Source organism: Micromesistius poutassou (assembly GCF_964030765.1).
Source record: "Micromesistius poutassou genome assembly, chromosome: 1".
NCBI lineage: Eukaryota > Metazoa > Chordata > Actinopteri > Gadiformes > Gadidae > Micromesistius > Micromesistius poutassou.
Window position 1 is genome coordinate 30182048 of NC_140271.1, and position 19061 is coordinate 30201108.

At 44.3% G+C, this 19061-nt stretch overlaps 2 protein-coding genes across 2 annotated transcripts; both read right to left on the bottom strand.

Moving 5' to 3' along the window:
- Nucleotides 1-3885: 3885 nt before the first annotated feature.
- Nucleotides 3886-4713, bottom strand: LOC311404354 (P2X purinoceptor 7-like; the record flags this gene model as incomplete). The annotated part of the gene is made up of 2 exons (XM_084488834.1): nt 3886-4398; nt 4675-4713. The coding sequence occupies 2 exons, from the start codon at nt 4711-4713 to the stop codon at nt 3886-3888; spliced, it is 552 nt and encodes a 183-aa protein (XP_084344960.1).
- Nucleotides 4714-10509: 5796 nt separating this feature from the next.
- On the bottom strand, nt 10510-11696 carry LOC311404685 (uncharacterized protein; the record flags this gene model as incomplete). Its single annotated transcript, XM_084488835.1, has 3 exons — nt 10510-10530; nt 10798-10956; nt 11148-11696. The coding sequence occupies 3 exons, from the start codon at nt 11694-11696 to the stop codon at nt 10510-10512; spliced, it is 729 nt and encodes a 242-aa protein (XP_084344961.1).
- Between the last annotated feature and the right edge of the window lie 7365 nt (nt 11697-19061).

Sequence of the window (19061 nt, forward strand, 5' to 3'; positions counted from 1 at the left end):
CTCGTGACATCCCTAGTCCTCTCAACACTGTTTTTTTTTCTGAGTGTGCCATATACTGGGAGTTCAATAATGGAAGTCTTAGAGTTTGAGCAAGAATGTCATTCATGGTCCAAAGGACAGTGTCCTTGCATACCATTAGTTTGTCTGTGTTACAAACACGTGCACAAATTTTTCCAGGGGTTTTCCAGATAGTCCAGGGTTAATCAACCTATTTCCTTGCAGTTTGAGGTTGTGTAGTGCTGTGGCTAGGAAGAAGAGAATAATCAGTTTCCTTGCCCCTATCAGTTAGTTACCTGCTGTTTTGCTAGTGGTCTGTATTGTAGAACATTTTTTCATTCTTCTTTCTACCTACAGCACTCGCTGTCTTCAAACAACAGGGCTGTAGGTTGATTTACCCTGGACCTGGAGTTTTTTTTTTTCTTTTTTTTTTTACAGATAATAGAAGTTAAGCAGGGTAAATCTAAATTTGGCTTTGGACACAGGTTACGAAACTAAATGTGTTTGTGTTTTTTAAATGCCAGATGAAGGTTTACTTCATTATTTAGAGGAATTGTCTTGCCATCATCACAAGAGAAGCATATCTTTCTCTTTTGTGTGTGTGTGATCAGTGACACCCCAACAGTTAGCTAAACATACAGTAAGTCACAGGAATTGAATAGATATGCTTCTATATTATAAAAGTAACTTCTTTCGCCCTTTTCATCTCTCCTGATGGATTTATAGAAAAGTTTGTGTGAAAGTAAAACAATTCATGATATAATTTGTGTGTGTAAATGTTTTATATTTATTTCATGTTTTGAAAATTTTTGTTACAGTGTACAATCCATAAGCTGGTTTTTGAATCGGTGAGAATGGACAAATGCTGGATATGCCATTCACCGTTCACGTCTTTCAGATGGCACGGTGTAAGATGCAAACGTAAGTGTGTTATTCATCTTCTCCTAATTAATGCATTTCTCAGTATAAGTAGTTTCAGTTCATGCCATCGGTCAGTTCCAGACTCACACCCAGTGACGGACTGGACGGTATGGCATTTGGGCAGATGCCAGAAGGGCCGCGGCTTCTCGTGGGCCGTTTGGGCCGGCCAATCACGGAGCGGCATGCTTGTTGGGATCGCGCGGCCCCACCGTCGCAACGGCGTCCCCGCATCCCCCCCCCCTCAACAATTACACCCGCGGCCGGTTATAATGCGCAAATGCCCGGGCCGTTTTTTGCTCCCAGTCCGTCACTGGGAGCAAAATACGTCCGTCATAAAGCATAAAAACATGTTGATTGAATATTTTATCAGTTCAAACCATTGCGGTGGAAAACACTGGAGTAGCAGATACTATGATGTACCAGGCAAGTGAGCAGTGCAAGTTGAGGCACATGGCAGATAACAGAGAGCATACCTGCAAACTAGTCGCCTTTTGGCAAATTTGACTGTTTTGGAATTAAAATAGGCCATTTACATGAAGCAATGGAGTTTTTTTATTGGGGGGTCAGCGAGTCGGAGAAGCCGCATCACAAATCTATCAGGCAGGTGAAAGGTGAAGAACTAAAGTCGGCCCCCTGGTGCTGTGCTGTTTGTGGTTATGTGGTTCTTTAGCCACTAAGGAGAGGTGCAACTGAATGCGAGAGGATGATAAATCACTCAATAGACCTCTGAACAATTTGTCCCCCTCACTTCTGAAATGATGGCTACGCCCCTGGTAGGGCACCACTCTTACATAGCGAAATAGATTGGGAGAGTAACACCTGTGGTTTCTTGTGCGGCTCCGGCGTCGACGGGCAAAGGATGCCGATGAGGAACAGGGACGCGGATATTGGTTCCGGGCGGAACTAAGTCCGGACCAACAGTGACTTTACTATGGGGGAGTTCCCTGTGGAATCGGCCTTGATCAAGCCTTCTGTGGTGAATTTCGTTCATATGTTTAATTAGCTGAGTGTGAACTAATGTCGTAATGTTTGTAAGGGCAGGTGCAATCTATGTGTTTTGTCTCAGAGTTGGTTTTGTTGTTGGTGTCACAATTGATTGTTGAATGTTCCCCTGTCTATTGTTAATGGTGCTGGCCGCCTTGTATATGTCTCCCCTGGTTTTGTTGCATGTTGGGTAGGGTCTGGCAGTGTCCATGGTGTTACACCCACTCTGAGAGTTGTAGTTCTCTGCGGTAAGAGACTACAACAGAACTGAATGTCGAAGTAGTGACTGTTGGCGTTTTATAGTTAATTACTTTTGTTTGTATTTTCTTTGCTTAATTTCATTTTCCTCATTTTTGCATTTTCATGCTTTTGGACCTTCCACTGCTTGATCATTTTGTTCAAGCCCTATTTCATTAAAAAACATTGTCCTAAGCCACTACTGCCTCTGCTTCCTTGGCCAAGCCCACAGTTTTTGTGTATGCGACCCCGCTCGGTTCCGTTAGTCATTTTTCAAAACATTCTGTTTTTCATTCTGAACTCACTTTATGCTTCATTTTTCAGTTTTCTGTATGCTTATGTTTAGTAGTGTTAGTGAATTTAATGTGTGATGTGTGGGATCACTACATACTTTTTAAACTTTGACTTTGAATGGGTAATGTAAAGGCTCTGCCACTCCAGTGAATTCTACCTTAAAGCTGGGGTATGTAGTCCTGTTCAGAAGCACTTTTTCTTATCCTGGGGGAAATGGCCCGTCTAATTTCAGAGGAATCGGTACGCTATGTCAGCAGGAAAAGGAACGGAAAATAACAGAGCTCTGTGACAGCCGCAAGACTGAGAAAACTCCGCCCAATCTGTATCCTTCGGACCGTAGGGCACGGATTGGTCGAAGTTTGCTCGGAGACTAAGGAACCAATCAGATGCCTTCATGTCTAGTTCTGCACCCGCCCCCCTCCTACGGGAGCGCGCACAGCCTTCAGGTCTTGCTGCTGCCGAAGAATCAGTACACCTCTGCAGGACTACAGAGTTACAGAACGGATTTCGTGATCATTTGAGCAATGACTGAGAAAACGCAGCCCAAATTACCGCCTCAACGGTTACTTGTTACGGCTCTTCCAGAGAAAAAGGCAAAAAAGAGAAAGCCAGAGGAAGAAAAGTCTGCAAACAAAAAGCTTCTGGATAAAGCAAGAGCGAAAACCAGAGTCAACATTGGTTCAGCTTTTGAGCGGTGGAGACAACTGAAGGATCTGAAGAGACTCAAAAGTGATGCCGAGGTTGCCGTCTTTCTGTTGGACAGGTAATTATTTGTTTTGCTTCAGGGAGGATTTCTTATTTTCATGAAAATGTAGGCTAACTTTTGCTAACGTAGCTACTATTGTAGCTTGTATTAGCCAAATGCTAATATTAGCTTCTCTGTGGTGTAAAACGGGCCGATGACGCTAGTATTGAATAGATTATAGTATACTGATTTTTTAAAAGATATTACTCTACTACCATAGTAAGTATTCTTATTCTTTGATTGTCTCAAAAAATGTATTAATTATTATCAGATGTGTAATTGTGATATTCTTCCTAAAGGTAAATCACTGCCAAAGGAGTAGATCACCACAGCTGACAACTACTCCACACAGCCTGACCCGTCTCCCATCCCTGGAAACACCATGTATATACTATTCTTGAAAATCTACAGATTATTTATGTAACAATAAAAAGAGTTATACCAATTTTGTTGTTGTTTGTAATCACTTATTTTGAATGTGATGGTGAGAAAATCTATTGCTTGTTTTGCAGATATAGTAAAATGAAAGGCATTCATCTTTTTCAAAAGTTTTATTCCAAAATGACAAAATATAAATAACAAAATATAAATAACAAGAGACAAATTTTAAATAAAAGTCAAATATAAACAACCTTGTTATGTGCATAATGTAAACCTCAGTGCAAATGTTGCCATATAAATGGCAGGGCTCTAGTGTAAATCTGTGTTTAGACTCTGCTAGGGACAAAACCCTTGTACTGTCCATTGGGGTCTGGGTAGCGGTCTCTGATTTTCCAGACACAGCAACTAGGAATAACCACTCTGTGCCCAGCACCCAGTGCCCCATATTGCCACACAACATATTGACGGTATGCAGCGTAGCGGAACTGTTTATTGCTTTCGCCGGGGTCTGGAAGATCCTCCTCAGCCCGGACATCATTCCAAATCCTTCGAGCCAATCGCAAGACCCCTTCCTGTAAAATGTACACTTCCATGTGAGGCAGCATGGAAATGCAGGAAGCAGGTTGTTGCCGACAGCACTTTTTTTCTAGATCTGTGGGCATCTCGCGGCACTTCCTGCACACACACCAAGTGGGTAGATGTGGAGCTGGAGGGCCTGGTGGAGGAGCAGCTCCTGATGCTGAGATCTGCAGGACATCGAACAGGAGGCTTGGGTCCCTTGTCAGGCAGATCTGAAGCACCTGATGGGATTCTTCCAAGCTCAGTCGTTCAATTCTAGCCTGTAAAAACAAACAAACAAAAAAAAAACAGTTCATCAAGAAGATTAGACCTTGTCCTTTATTATTACTAATATTATTGTAATATAATTTATTGTATTTTTGGTTTGTTGCCAGACCAGAGTTGAAATTTTAATTTGTTTATATTTTTCTTTTACAGTTTATGAATGACAATAAACTAACAGAAATGTTGTGCTCACAGTAAATGGCATGTCATTGTTTACCGTTCTAGATAATGTGGAGATCATGGGGGGCAAAAGGCTATTTTAGAAAGGCTACCTGCTCATCTGCAATTCTTTGAGCTTGCAGATTCTCCATTCGTTGAATATCATCATCTTGTAAACGCTCTCCAGTCGCAGTCCGGCTTGCTCCACGTCCTTGACCTCGAGTTCCTCGGCCTCTGCCCCTTGCAGCCCCTCGAGCACGGCCTCCTCTGGCTCTAGCACGACCGCGTCCTCTTGGAGCTGAAGACGTGCTCGGTTGCGGACTGTAGCTCGGATCTGAGCCAGTGCTCTGATCATGTAAACTCTAATGATCAAACAACAAAGATATCGTTAGCCTAATAGCATTTCTGCCTAACTAATTTTTAGAGTAAAATTGACATATTGGCCCAAATTTACTTCTCTAACACTTCTGCATTACCCTGCATTATTGTCAATGAAAAAACTGAGTTGCTATAACATGCTATGTGACTAATAACAATAATAATAAAAATAAAACACGTTTGTCAGTGAATAACACGTAACAGTTATTACAATGTAATTTAGCTGATGGGTCTGTATCCAGCCGGATCCTTGGACAGATTCGGCAGATTCAGACCCGACCTGCCTCTGGGTCTGCACAGACTGATGTGCTAGAAAACAAAACAAAAAACACAATAATATAGTTTACTTACAGATAAATGAGACATGATTCTGCTCGTTGTTGTCCTCCAAAATACTCCGAAATAGCTAGCTCTTTAGGTTAGCTCCAGGTTAGCTGCCGCTTGTCATTTTTGCTGTGCGCGTCCCTGTGTGTGGGGGCGTGGCTTGGACGGACTCACTGACGGGAGGGGGAGCAGGGGGGAGGAACTTAGAGGAGGCAGGAGGAGGTGCTTTTTTCAAATCTTGCTCGCTCTCTTGCTAGTTTTCCAAGACTACAGACCCCAGCTTTAATGGTCGAAACCTGTGTACTTTTTGTCTATATGGAACATTTTAGCCATCACTCAAACTGTGCATTTGTACTGAACAGTTCATTTGGTAGCATTTCTTAATTGTGTATGTTTCATTAGTGTGAAGCTTATGCCAATTGCATACTCATTTTCTTATTAAATGGAATATCAATTGTTGTCTAATGCTGTGGTTTGTCTAATTTTGTCTGTGAAGAATGCTGTGGTGTGTGGCACAAAATCTGCCTCCAGAAATCCTCAGAAGACTGGGATATATCAGGTGTAAGTGTACATTGAAGTATAATATGCTTAATATCAATATGATGGCTCTTAGCAGTTTGTTTTTGACATCCATCCTTCCCATGTGTATTTCTGTTTAAAATATGCTGTATTTAATTAATTAATTAATTAAATCAACTTTACAGGATGATGTCTCATCTGGTGATGAGTACATACCAGATTCTGTATCGGATTCAGAAAGCTCAGGAACAGAGTTGAGTGTCGAGTTGGCTGAACCATCCAAGAAGTCCCATACCAATATGCCTGATTTAGTTACTTTTGCTGAACCAGACCCCGAACCAGAACCAGAAAGCTCAGAGTCATACCTGCAGAAAACAAAAGATGCAAGAACCGAAAAGGGTACTGTGGATATTCTTGGCCAATGTAAGTCCCCAACCAAATCAGGAAAATTGCAAAGTCAATTATTGTTTTGTATGTGAAAAACCTCAAACAAAATTTGCACGTCATCTCGAGAAGCATGTAAATGAAAATGCTGAAACCGCACAGGCACTCCAGTTCCCCAAATCATCAAAGGACAGAAAGGTTCTTCTTGAGAAATTCCGAAACCTTGGCAACTTCAAGCATAACTCAACTGTTAAAACCACAGGGTCAGGCTGTCTTAAAGTGAAAAGGAGTTCCAAACAGAGAAGCAGCCCTGAGACGTATGATTACTGCTTGTACTGTAAGGGTATGTTATCCAGAAAAGAACTTTCTCGACATATGAAAAGATGTGCTCTAAGACCCGAGAATAATGTTGAAGAGGGACCAGAGTGGAGAGAGAGAGTCATTGGTATAGCATCTGCTCAATCTACAATGTCCCAGCCAATTTCAAGTGAACTTTGGTCATTGCTGGGCAAAATGCACAAGGATGACGTGTCCACTGTAATAAGGAATGATCATTATCTCATGCAGTTTTCCCAGTCACTCTTTAATAAGCATGGGAGTGACAGATCAAAGCATGAGTATATAAGACAAAAAGTAAGGGAACTTGGGAGATTACTTGTGGCTTTGCGCCACACAACTAGAATCCATAACATGGAAGAGGCAATAAAACCAGGCAACTTCTTAACTCTTACTAGTGCTGTCAAGAGAGTTTCATGTTTTGATCACCAAAACAACACATTCAAAGCCCCAAGTTTGGCCCTTAAAATTGGGCATTCTCTCAGAAAGATAAGTGACCTCATCATGTGTCGTGCCCTCATGGATGAGGACCAAGAGGGGATCGATTCCATCAAGAGGTTTCATGCACTTCATGAAACAAAGTGGTCTGAATTAGTTTCCCATTCTGCCTTATCAAACCTGAGTGAGGCAAAATACAATAAGAGCACCAGGGGCCTCATGTACAAAGCTTGCTTACGCACAAAAAAGCTGCGTAAGCAACTTCTCACGCAAACGTTCGGATGTACAAAGACTGACTTGACGTGAGAAAGTGCGGTTCTCCACGCAAACTAAATGCCTGGCTTACGCACATTTCTGCTGCATTTTGTCAGTTGGCGGCACATAGAGGCAATGCAGCGCAACAACATTAAGCCTACGCGATCACGAGTCATGAAGTAATATTGCAATATGAGGCGAGTTCAAAGTGGATTTGAACGTCGGAATGCGTGATCTTAAATGCGCTTCAATCATGCGTTATTGTTGTCGAGACGCATAATGTGACACTGTTGTTAGGCTAAACTTAAACAGACCCATAAAACTAAATTGTCAATATTGGAATTAAAAGGAAGCCCCAGCAATATTATTTTCAGTGATGGCTTGTTTATTAAACGTTACATATTTTCCGGACCACGCATGACATATGATCTCTCTTCACACATTTGTTGTGAAATTCTTGACTGCAATATTATTATGTGATGTTGAGTGGAGTAAGCACAAGCCATTGTTACTTAAAATCAATCCATCAATGAACCAGTCGGCCAATTTCGAATTATGTACATATTATTGACACATTGGGTGTATGGATACAACCTATCGTCAGCATGCATCCAAATAAATGAGAATATAAAAGCATGCGCAAAATGTGGCAATAATCGATAGGTGTGATGGCAGTGTTGGCCTTGTTAGAAGATGGTCGCATTCAAAATTAACGGGTGTTCCGCGACTATTATGATTTTTTGGACAAAAAAGAGCCGATCCCAAATCACAGCTGCCACCCTTTGCTCAAATAGGGCGAGCTCCCAGACTCCGCCCCGCTGCGCTCTGACCCACGCTTCTCCGGGGTCAGAGCAGAGACCTTTCTTTTTACGTCCACCTTGATGTCCGACCACTTTTTTTTAATGTCAGCCACAGTTCGGCTTTCCGCCCCAACCTCACTGACCGACTTGGCAACGTTTTCCCACGCCAGTTTTTTGCTTTTGGTGCTGATTCCGGAGGAAAGAGAGCCAAACAAGATCGTATTTCTGGCCTCTACCTCCGAAATCAGCACCTCCACCTCGCATTCACTAAAGTTATTTTTTCTTCCTTTCTCCATGTTCTCCTTTCTCCTAACGAGTGCACTACTGCAGGCCTATTTATACGAATTAGCATATTAAGGCCCTGTCCACACGAAGCCGTTTTTTTCGAATCCGGATAAATACTTTATCGGATTGGCCTCGCGTCCACACGGATCCGGCGTTTTCAGGGGGTGAAAACTGTATTTTTTGAAAACGGGTCCCAGAGTGGGAAAATTTGAAAACGCCGCCCCAGCGCATCCGTCTGGACGGCCAAAACGGGTTTTTTCTGAAACGATGACGTCATAGCCCCGCCTCTCTAACCTTTAACCTCAGCCGCCGCAACGAGACGCATCATAACAACAACAACAGCAATGGCGGACTACATGCTTGTGCTCGTACTACAGAAACTACTCAGTCTATTAGGGCTGTTACAGCAAAACCTTCAGCTTCTATATTACTGCGACGAGCAACAAAAGGCCATGGAGAACAACATACGCCACACGCTCTTGGATCCACCTCGCAGAGTAACCAGAAGGGCCACCAGGAGAAAGTTTTGGACAAGACCTGGACGAACTAGCAGCTGGTGGGACAACTTTGTTGCTGGTATGGTTGTGGATAATGAGTGGAGGGAGAATTTCCGCATGTCCAGGGCTTCTCTCGTCGCCCTGACCGAAGAACTCCGTCCGTATATCGAAGCTCAAACAACGAACATGAGGGTATCGATTGAGCCGCTGAAACGAGTTGCAATAACTCTGTACTATTTAAGCGACGAGGGGAGGCTACGGAAAACAGCTAACGCATTTGGCGTGTCGCGACAGGCTGTGTCTGTTATTGTTAGACAGACGTGCAAAGCCATTGCTATCCACCTGGGCCCAAAGTACGTTAAGCTGCCTTGTACGGAGCCCGAAGCAGATGACCTGGTTTCAGGGTTCCGCCGTGCTCATGGCATGCCGCAGTGTTTGGGAGCAGTTGACGGGACGCACATCGAGATCAAACAGCCACCCTCCAACTCCATGGACTACATTAACCGAAAAGGAAAGCATTCCCTTAATGTGCAGGCAGTCTGTGATTATAAATACAGATTTATGGACGTCGTCATAAAGTGGCCTGGAAGTGTGCACGACGCACGGGTGTTTGCTAACTCCAAGGTAAACATGTACCTGAAGACTGGCATGATTCCCGCTCGGAAAAAACAGATTGTGGACGACGAGGATGAGATACCAGTTTTTCTTCTTGGTGACCCAGCCTACCCTCTGCTGCCTTACTTGATGAAGGAGTACTCAAACGGTGGCTCCACACCTCAGGAGCAGTACTTTGGACTGTGTTTGTGTAGGGCACGCATGGTCATCGAGTGTGCCTTTGGACGTCTAAAGGCTAGGTTTGCTGCACTAAGGAGGCCCATGGACATTAACGTGAATGACCTGCCCCATGTCATTTATGCCTGCTTTGTTCTACACAATTTTTGTGAGGCCAGTAAAGAGACTGTAGATGAACACTCCGTGTTGGGAACAATACAGGGGGACTTACAGCCTCCTACAGAATGTAACAACTACCTCACTGACTGTAATGAAGGAGAGGGAAAGAGAGTGAGGAGAGTGCTCACCAAGTATCTTGACCCTTAAAAAAAAGAACACAAACTGATGACCTACTGTTTGTAGTATTTGATGACTGTTTATATATTACCCGTGCATCTTTTGAAAGTGATGTGAACAAAAAAAAATCAAAAGGTTTGACTATATTTGGATTAATGTACAACAATGCAGTGTTGCATGCTCCTGCAAGTTGTGAATGGTGTCTTGTGAAAAATAAACAAAAAGAACCATGACAAAGTCTTGTGTGTGCTTCATGACTTGTGTTGCTAGTTCTATGCATATATACATTGGTTCAAATACTATTCACTCTGGTCCAGCTCTCACAGAAGATGTTATTTCCCTCCACACACACCGTTTGGGTCTGAACATATGATTTAAGCTCTGGCAAACACATTTTTTATGATAAATGACTATTCATAAAGTGACTTTTCATAAAATATGACAGAGGTTATTATTCATGTTATATACTCTACTGGGGCAAAAGTAAAACATTGTCAACCCGTGTGTCTTGTGAAAATAGACAAATGACTGCCACCACTTATAATTTTTTTTAAAAATTTAATGATTTGCAAACTCAAAAACACAAAATAATGCACACACAGCACACAACAGACATATGTACAATGTTTTTTACATGTAGCAGTGCATCAAAAAGAAGCACAGTTCAGTGTTCCTCTGCATCATCCTGCATCAGTGCACGTCTGTATGAGAAAGAGGGTGTGTATTGCTGTGGGGTGTGTGCATGTGTTGGTGTACATGGTCCAGGTGTGAATTGTTCTGGGCGTGCTGTTTGATGGGGTGTCTGAAGAAATACCGGAGTAGCTGGGTGTGGTGTCATGCGCATAAATGCATGTTGTTGTCCAAACCCACTATTGCTGTGGGGGTAGGCAGGCTTGAGTAGCAATTCCCTCATCAGTGAAAAGCCTTCCTGGATTGTGTTTGTAATGTTCACAATATTTGTGTTGATCTGCTGTATGGTGTCCATGTTTCTTCTAGAGGACTCCTCCATTAGCTCCAACATCCTCCGCTTGATCTGCAGGTCCTCTTGTGCTGCATGGTCCCCTGGGAGCTTTCTCTTCAGCCTGTCCCCTCTGTGATTGTTCAGTCTTGCCTTGAATAAAGCAGAGCAAATTTGCCTCCATTATTATGCAGAACAAGTTATGGTCAAAGCTATGTATCAGAGCAATACACCTATACAAAGAACGTGCATCTACCATTTAACTCTTCCCACATTACTGTACCATATCATAGCATATAGCATAGCATATAGTTAGCTTGTAAAGTTTGAAATCATGAACATACCTGGAGCAAATCCCTGCGCTGCTGTATGACCGTAGGAGGCAGACTTTCTGACGATTCTGATGTGTTTGCAGAGTGGGTAGAATCACTAAGCAGCTGCGGTACCGGAGAAGGAGTTCTGGTCGAAGGCTGGGACGAAGAATCCCCTTCTATATCAGCACTCTCGATTCCCGTGTCGATGGCGCGAGTGGCTGGCGATCCTCCCCATATCTCCTCGCACAGTTCGAAGAACAGGAGAACAACACGGCCTTGGCCACTACGACGCCCAGTGTCCACCGCGTGTCGGTATTTTGACCTGACGCATTTTAACTTAGCCGTAACTTGTGCCTTCGAAACGCCGTGTGGTTCGTGAGGGAAATCCCGCTCCGTGGAGTTCGGTGGGTACTGTGCCTGGAAAGCGTTGGTAATGTCGCCATACTTAGACTGGCAAGACTCCCAGTCGACATTTTCTTGCAGTTGTTTGGTCTTGTAGTCCAATGTGACACGTAGCAAGAGTTCTACCTCGTTGTCTGTCCACACAAAAGACTCTGCTCTTGTTCGTGCGGTGGCCATGTTCGTCCTCTTGTGTTTCGAGTGTGTTTGTAAAGAATGTGGAAACCGGCAGACTTTAAAAGGCGATACGCGCCATGTCTTATTTTCCGGTTTAAGTGTATTGGTGTGGAGGCTGTCACGGCGCCACATACAGGCCTGGCATATGTACTACAGCGTTTTGGTTCGTTTTCACTGGGTGCGTGTGGACGCAGATATTTCTGAAAACGATGCCGTGTTTACGGAGATTTTTTTGAAAACGATTAAGAAAAAGATCGGATTTGATGGAAAAAACAGCCCAATGAGCACACCACATGATATGTACATTATGAACACACCACATGATACGTACATTACGAATATAGTTAACCCGTGTTCTAAACTAACACACACATAACCAGCTATTCTTCAGGTCAAGGCCTGAGCCGGAGGCCGGATGTCCCAACATGGAGAGATGCTAGAGACTCAGACAATGCACCACACACTCGCAGACCCTGGAGCCAGTCTACTGATAACATAGCACCCATAACTCCCAAGATATTCCTTGGGAACCCATCGCACCTGGTCTGAAGGAACACTAAGCGCTCATAAATTGTATCAGCGACCAGAGACCCAAGGTCAAGATGTGCGCTCAGAGACACACACAAACACCCACCTTAAGCACACACACCTCGTCAGGAGGAGAAACATAGCATAAGACTATACCACACAGATCATCTCCCACTCTTCTGAAGCAGAACTTCCAAGGAGGCGAAGCTCCAGACGACCTCAGCGCTGATAGGGACTTAGAAATATTCGATCTCTCACGCTTTATGTACCTGTATCACTTTCACCATTTTACTCAATAAATCCGAGGCCCTCGTGCTGATAGCATTTATCACCTCTCCGTCTCACTTTCTCTGGTCAAGTAACTAGACAGACTGATTTTTCCCAACAAATTGGTGACCCTGACGTGATTTTTTCCGAATTGAACCGCAACTGGGAAAACCACAGAGGACGGAGAGAAGCACGCCCCGGGCCCCCGGAGCGCCGGACCGATTCCTGCAGTCTCATCTCGGGCGCCCAACAAAAGGTAGGCAGAACCTGTTGATAAAATTCGAACTCTGCATAGTTATATAGGAACCACATTAGGAGATGAGACTGTAAGAACGATCTGCTACGGGGCGTCCCGCGGGGATGAGTCCCACTGTAACCCCTTGTTAACCTGTAGAACCCGATTGACCTTAAAATGCGTGGCATATCGAATATTATCGCTGTAGTGAAGCCTCGGCCTGTAATTAAGTCGGAGCTGGGTGATACAATACCGCCGACCGCCGAGGTAATGAAGTGAAGTGAAATGAAGCCTCGGCCTGTAATTAAGTCGGAGCTGGGTGATACAATACCGCCGACCGCCGAGGTAATGAAGTATAATGAAATGAAGTGAAATGAAATGAAGCCTCGGCCTGTAATTAAGTCGGAGCTGGGTGATACAATACCGCCGACCGCCGAGGTAATGAAGTAAATGATGTTTAGTTTGGCCATATATATATTCATTGCATATGCGGGGACGGACGGACGAAACACATGGGTTGACGCAGATTAAGGACAGATTAGGGAGAGAAAGAGACCGAGAGCCGGTGTGTGAGTGTGCCTGGGAGAGACTGAGAGCCGGTGGGCGAGAGAGAGAGAGAAAGAAAGAGACTGAGAGGCGGTGTGTGAGTGCCTGGGAGAGGCTGAGAGCGAGCGGGCGCGCGAGAATGGTGTGCGTGCGGTGCGCACTATCCTCACCCAATTAGAGAATAAAAGAGATAAATAAATGAACTGATATTAATAAATACTACCTCTTTGCGATGCTGCTTTAACCTACGGCTTGTTCCGTTGAGATGAATGAACTGATACTGATAAAATAATGCCTCTTTGCTGCGCGGCTTTGACTCACGGCGCGTTCCGTTGAGACAAATGAATTGATGATAATAGACGATGCCTCTTTGTGGTGTTGCTCGGAACGGCTCCTGGTTCTGTCGGAATGGGCAAATCGATAATTAATAATGTTGAACGACGTCCCTTGGCCGTATAGTATACATGTTATGAGTTAATCAAGAATGTTGAATCACGTCCCTTGGCCGTATAGTATACATGTTATGAGTTAATCAAGAATGTTGAATCACGTCCCTTGGCCGTATAGTATACATGTTATGAGTTAATCAAGAATGTTGAATCACGTCCCTTGGCCGTGTTGTATGCCTATTATGAGTTAATCGATAAAGTTGACTGACGTCCCTTGATTGTGTTGCATACTTATTATAGCATAAGATCTGTCTGTGTTAAATAACGTTTCTTGGATGTGGTGTTTCCTTTTACCCCCGTTGAATCACGTCCCTTGGCCGTTGATGGGCAAAATAACCCGATGAGCACGACACACTATAGAAACACACCATACAAGGCATATGCATTACACCGCTAACCCTTATCTGCCCCAACACATCAGCAGCCGGCCATCCTCTACATTAAGGCCCCAAGCACAGGCAGGAGGACACGAGTGAGCACATACAACCCGATGACCACGACACATTATAGAAACACACCATATAAGGCAACACATGAAGGGGGGGATCAAGAAACATATTACCAGACATGGTTAACCCGTACATCAAAAAGACACACCACATAAAACGTATGCACCACATAGTTAATTCTCGTTTAAACCAACACAGGAATGACTGGCCATCCTCCAGATCGAGGCCCGAATCAGGAGGCCCGTCATTAGAACTCAGAACAATGCACCACACACTCGCTGGCCCTGGAGCCAGTCTACTGATAACGTAGCACCCATAACTCCCAAGATATTCCTTGGGAACCCCTCGCACCTGGTCTGAAGGAACACTAAGCGCTCATAAATTGTATCAGCGACCAGAGACCCAAGGTCAAGATGTGCGCTCAGAGACACACACAAACACCCACCTTAAGCACACACACCTCGTCAGGAGGAGAAACATAGCATAAGACTATACCACACAGATCATCTCCCACTCTTCTGAAGCAGAACTTCCAAGGAGGCGAAGCTCCAGACGACCTCAGCGCTGATAGGGACTTAGAAATATTCGATCTCTCACGCTTTATGTACCTGTATCACTTTCACCATTTTACTCAATAAACCCGAAGCCCTCGTGCTGATAGCATTTATCACCTCTCCGTCTCATTTTCTCTGGTCAAGTAGCTAGACAGACTGATTTTCCCAACACCGTGTTGTGCGCCTATTATGAGTTAATCGATAAAGTTGAGTGATGTCCCTTGATTGTGTTGCTTGCCTATTATAATATCAGTCCTGACTATGTTAACTAACGTTTCTTGGATATGTTGTTTCCCTTTTACCCAACCCCTTTTCTCCCCACTTCTCCCAAGTTGAAAAAATAAAATAAAATAAATAAATAAATAAATAAAAGGGCGACTCTTACACCTCTCCTCCGCCCTCGTATGTTAAGACAAGCCCAAAAGAGCTCGTTGTTCCCCGGCCGCCGTTTTTTGAGTTCTCTCACTCCAGAGACCGAGAGACGTGAGAATATGTGAGCGTGTATAGGAGAGACTGAGAGCGAGTGCGTGTGTGGGTGTGTGTGTGTGTGTGTGCGTGTGTCAAGCAAGCGCGCGTCTGAGTGTACGTGCATGACAGGGGACGACAGTGTGCATTTGGGTGAGTGTGGACGCCAGTGCGTACGCGTGTGTCAGCATGTAGGCGTTAACGGGTGTTTGAGTGTGCGCTTGCGCAAAAGACAGCTCGAGAAGGAGAAAAAGAGGTTGTGTGTGCGTCAATGAGTGTGTGTGTTGTTGAGGAGAGAGAGACAGAGAGTGTGTGGGAACTGACCCTATGCCTAAAAAAGGTAGTCCCCGCCCGCCATATTTGTAGTTCTCTCATTTCATAGAGTTGTAGTCCCTGTCCGCCATATTTGAAGTTTTCCCATTTGACAAATTTGTAGTCAGCAGCAAGGACAGTAGAGATAAGAGGGGAATGCAGCCTGTGAGGGAGTCACAGGGAGACAGGCAGAGAGATTTAGAGGTTATTATCTAGACTCCATAACAGGAACAATTAGCATTTAAAGTTGTCCATAGCATGCACACCGCTCGTCCACAGAAGTCCAGGGGTCAACCAGCGCTGGGGACTCTTTTTAAGAGTTCAGGGAAAATCCTCTCTCACCAATCTGAGCAGAAGGACCCGCCCTAAAAGGACTCGGGGACTGCGGGGTTAATGCACAGTTCAACAGACCTGACAAGGTTTAAGTACCAAAAAGACAGCACAAATAATAATAATAATTTTTTTTTTAATTTTAAATCCCTGAGGGATTGCGGTAATAATAGACATTATATTAAAATTGATCATAAAATCTAGACAGAGAAAGGCCGGGTAGTAGGCCTCATCAGGGCCACTGAGATAAGGGAGGTTACGCCCCTGCACAGAGTGTTGGAACACACAAGGTGGTTCTGAAAGCATATTTCAGATGAAACAATAGAGTTAATAAGGTAATGGTCTTTACTATAACTAATCACAATTACATTTGTGTCAACTAAATTGTAAAAGATGTTCTGATATTCACATTATGGCTAAAGGGGAATACATATCAGTCATACAAAATAATAATGTACAAGTAGGACAATTAGATGGATTATGGATTGGATGGGTTAATACTACATCTGCTGGGAAGGGATCTAATGTACAAGCTAGGTTCTCAATTTTCATTCGGAAGTAATGGGTTTACCTTTCAGATGCCACTACTACTGCTGTTACGCTTTCATAACATGTTAACATTCAATAGTATTTTCCTCCTCACTCCAACAGAAAGTTACTTTCTGATTGGCTCCGTCATCCGCCCACTTACACACACACACAGGGTAACCGCCCTGATGTGTCTCCATTATACACACACTTGGCTGCATGAGTAGCTGGGGCTGAGGACTCTGTCTCCATCCCTCCACTTTGCGATCTATTCCACCTGATGGGTGGAAATTGATTGTATCCCAGGCACGACATCCTGCAGTAAGCCAGTATGGAAGGCTGGTTAGCCAACGACGGGTAAGATCCCACCTTGAAACCCCGGGACAACCTAAGGCAGGCACAGTCACGATTACTTGGCAGAGTCACTGTGAGCATTGACTCACTTGATCGTGAAGTGACGAGCTGCAACCATCATAGGAAGAGCCGGGTGGCGTGAAAGGTGGAGGAGGAACAGGAGTCAGATATGTTGGCTCAGGCAGCTGAAGTGGTGGACATGTCACCTTGTCGTTTATAAAATGGTATATAACTCAAGTTACGTTTTCGGTTTAGTGCATGACTTTGTTCATTTCGGGAACAGTGTGGTTTTACGGCGGCTGATGGTAAACCCACCAATATCGGCCTTTGGTTTTGGATATACTGGCTTTGATTTCCCTTCCCACCAGATTGGTTTTATTTAAAGGTTGTTAAGGTTAGGGGCTTCAAGGTTGGTTGCACTAATGACGTTTTCGGGTTTGCTTATCAGTTAATAAGCAAGGAGGGAAGTAGTGAGAAATTAGAGCAAAGTGTGGATGCTGTAATCACACTTGACTTGTGTAGATGCACTACCACTAGCACTAATGAGTTATCACACGCATGCTACTAGAATGAAGCATCTAACCCTGCATGAAATGCTTACGGGTCAACCCATGCCTTCACCTATTATTCAAGGCCCCATACGGGACCTCCATTAGAGCAATAAGTAATAGGATTAAGAAAATATGTTTGTCCACTAACTACTGTACATAAGTTTATATTCCAACAATAGAAACACGAGTTCCAGAGCGTGAGGGGGAGCCAGATGCAGAGACGCCCGGAGCCGACCAGCCGAGCCAGGATTTGATTTTGCTTTGATTTGTTTTGTTGTATCAACACACACTTACACCACACTTAACCATACACATGAAAAGACAAAAGATTTATTGGGGATTGATTTGATTTGCAATATTTATGACATATATAGCCTCATATTTTGCTGTTTGTTTGTTTGTTTGTTGTTGCGATTTAGCGGCCCTACCAGGCCGCTAGGAGGAATTGATTTGCTTTGGTTTATCTTTCAGATTTAATTACTTTGACTTGATTTATCTTTTGATTTTAATTACTTTGACTTTCGGTTTTAATGACAAGAAGAAAAAAAATATATATATATATATTATTATTATTATTATTATTATTTTTATTATTATTATTTTTTTATTTAGATTTCCTTAAGCGTTTTTGCTTTAATTTCATAATCTCGATTTCTTACTGCCTATTTTGTATTCGGTGTATTTCATGCTGGCGCGGACACGATGACTTTGTTAAAGATAAATTTCAGGAAGGCCCCCGCCGCGCCCGCCACACCATCCCCTACAGCAGGAGAAACAACAGCCCCCTCCCTACTCCGACGCAGCCCCCCTCATGCCCCTACTGGACCTGCCTGACCAGCTTCCCCAGGACGGTCAAGAAGACCAACTAGTGCCTGTGAGCTTTGGCTTAGATTATGACAACCCCTACCTGCCCCCCATCCCCGCCGTCGACTACGTCCCTGCCGGACCGGACATCTTCCTGTGATGTGCTGGTGGTCTCCCCGGAAACACGGCCCCGGCTTCCTGTTTCCACCTTCGACTGCTCCCAACCCGCCCCCCCCCCCCCCCCCCCACCCTGCCTGTGAAGTGCTAGTAACCTCTCCAGGAGGGTGGCCCCATTCCCCGTCCCCGTCTACGACGTCCCCCCTCCTCCCACCTGATGCACCCACGCCGCTCGGACCAGGGATCTGCGTTCCAATACCAGGGGCCCGGCCCGTTCCCTTAGGGCTTGAGGGCTCCCCTGGCTGTATTTGCTTTTGTACGCTTCACTATTTTTAGCCGCTCCCATATCTATGCCCGTGTCTGTGCCTTTGACTATAGGTCCGGATTTTTTATTATTGTTATTTTTTTTCCAGACGTCTGTCGGGTACGACGGGAACTCGAATGTTATTGTTTATATCGCCGTCCCACTGAATGAGGGCCTACCCTGTATGTTATCCCATGCGTGTGTTTGCTTATTATTATCCGTCAACCCCTCGTATCCCTACTGAGTTTAGTCGCCTAACGACGGGCTGAGGGGGATCGCCATTTTTCTGCGGTCATGTTAGTCTTAGTATTAGTCGCCTAACAACGGGCTGAGGGGGACCGCCATTTTTCTGCGGCCATGTTAGTCTTGGTGTTCACCATGCCTTTTGAGATTATTTGATGATTTGTTTTTATCCTGCACCGCACTTAGCCACACACATGTAGAGATGATGTTTTGCTAGGGATTAATTTGGCTTGTTATAATGTTTCCCGCCGTTTTGCTTATGTTCACCAGGATAGCGCCCTGCCAGGGCCATTGAATAAACGGGTCGTAAACTAGTATGGGGGTGGTACCGC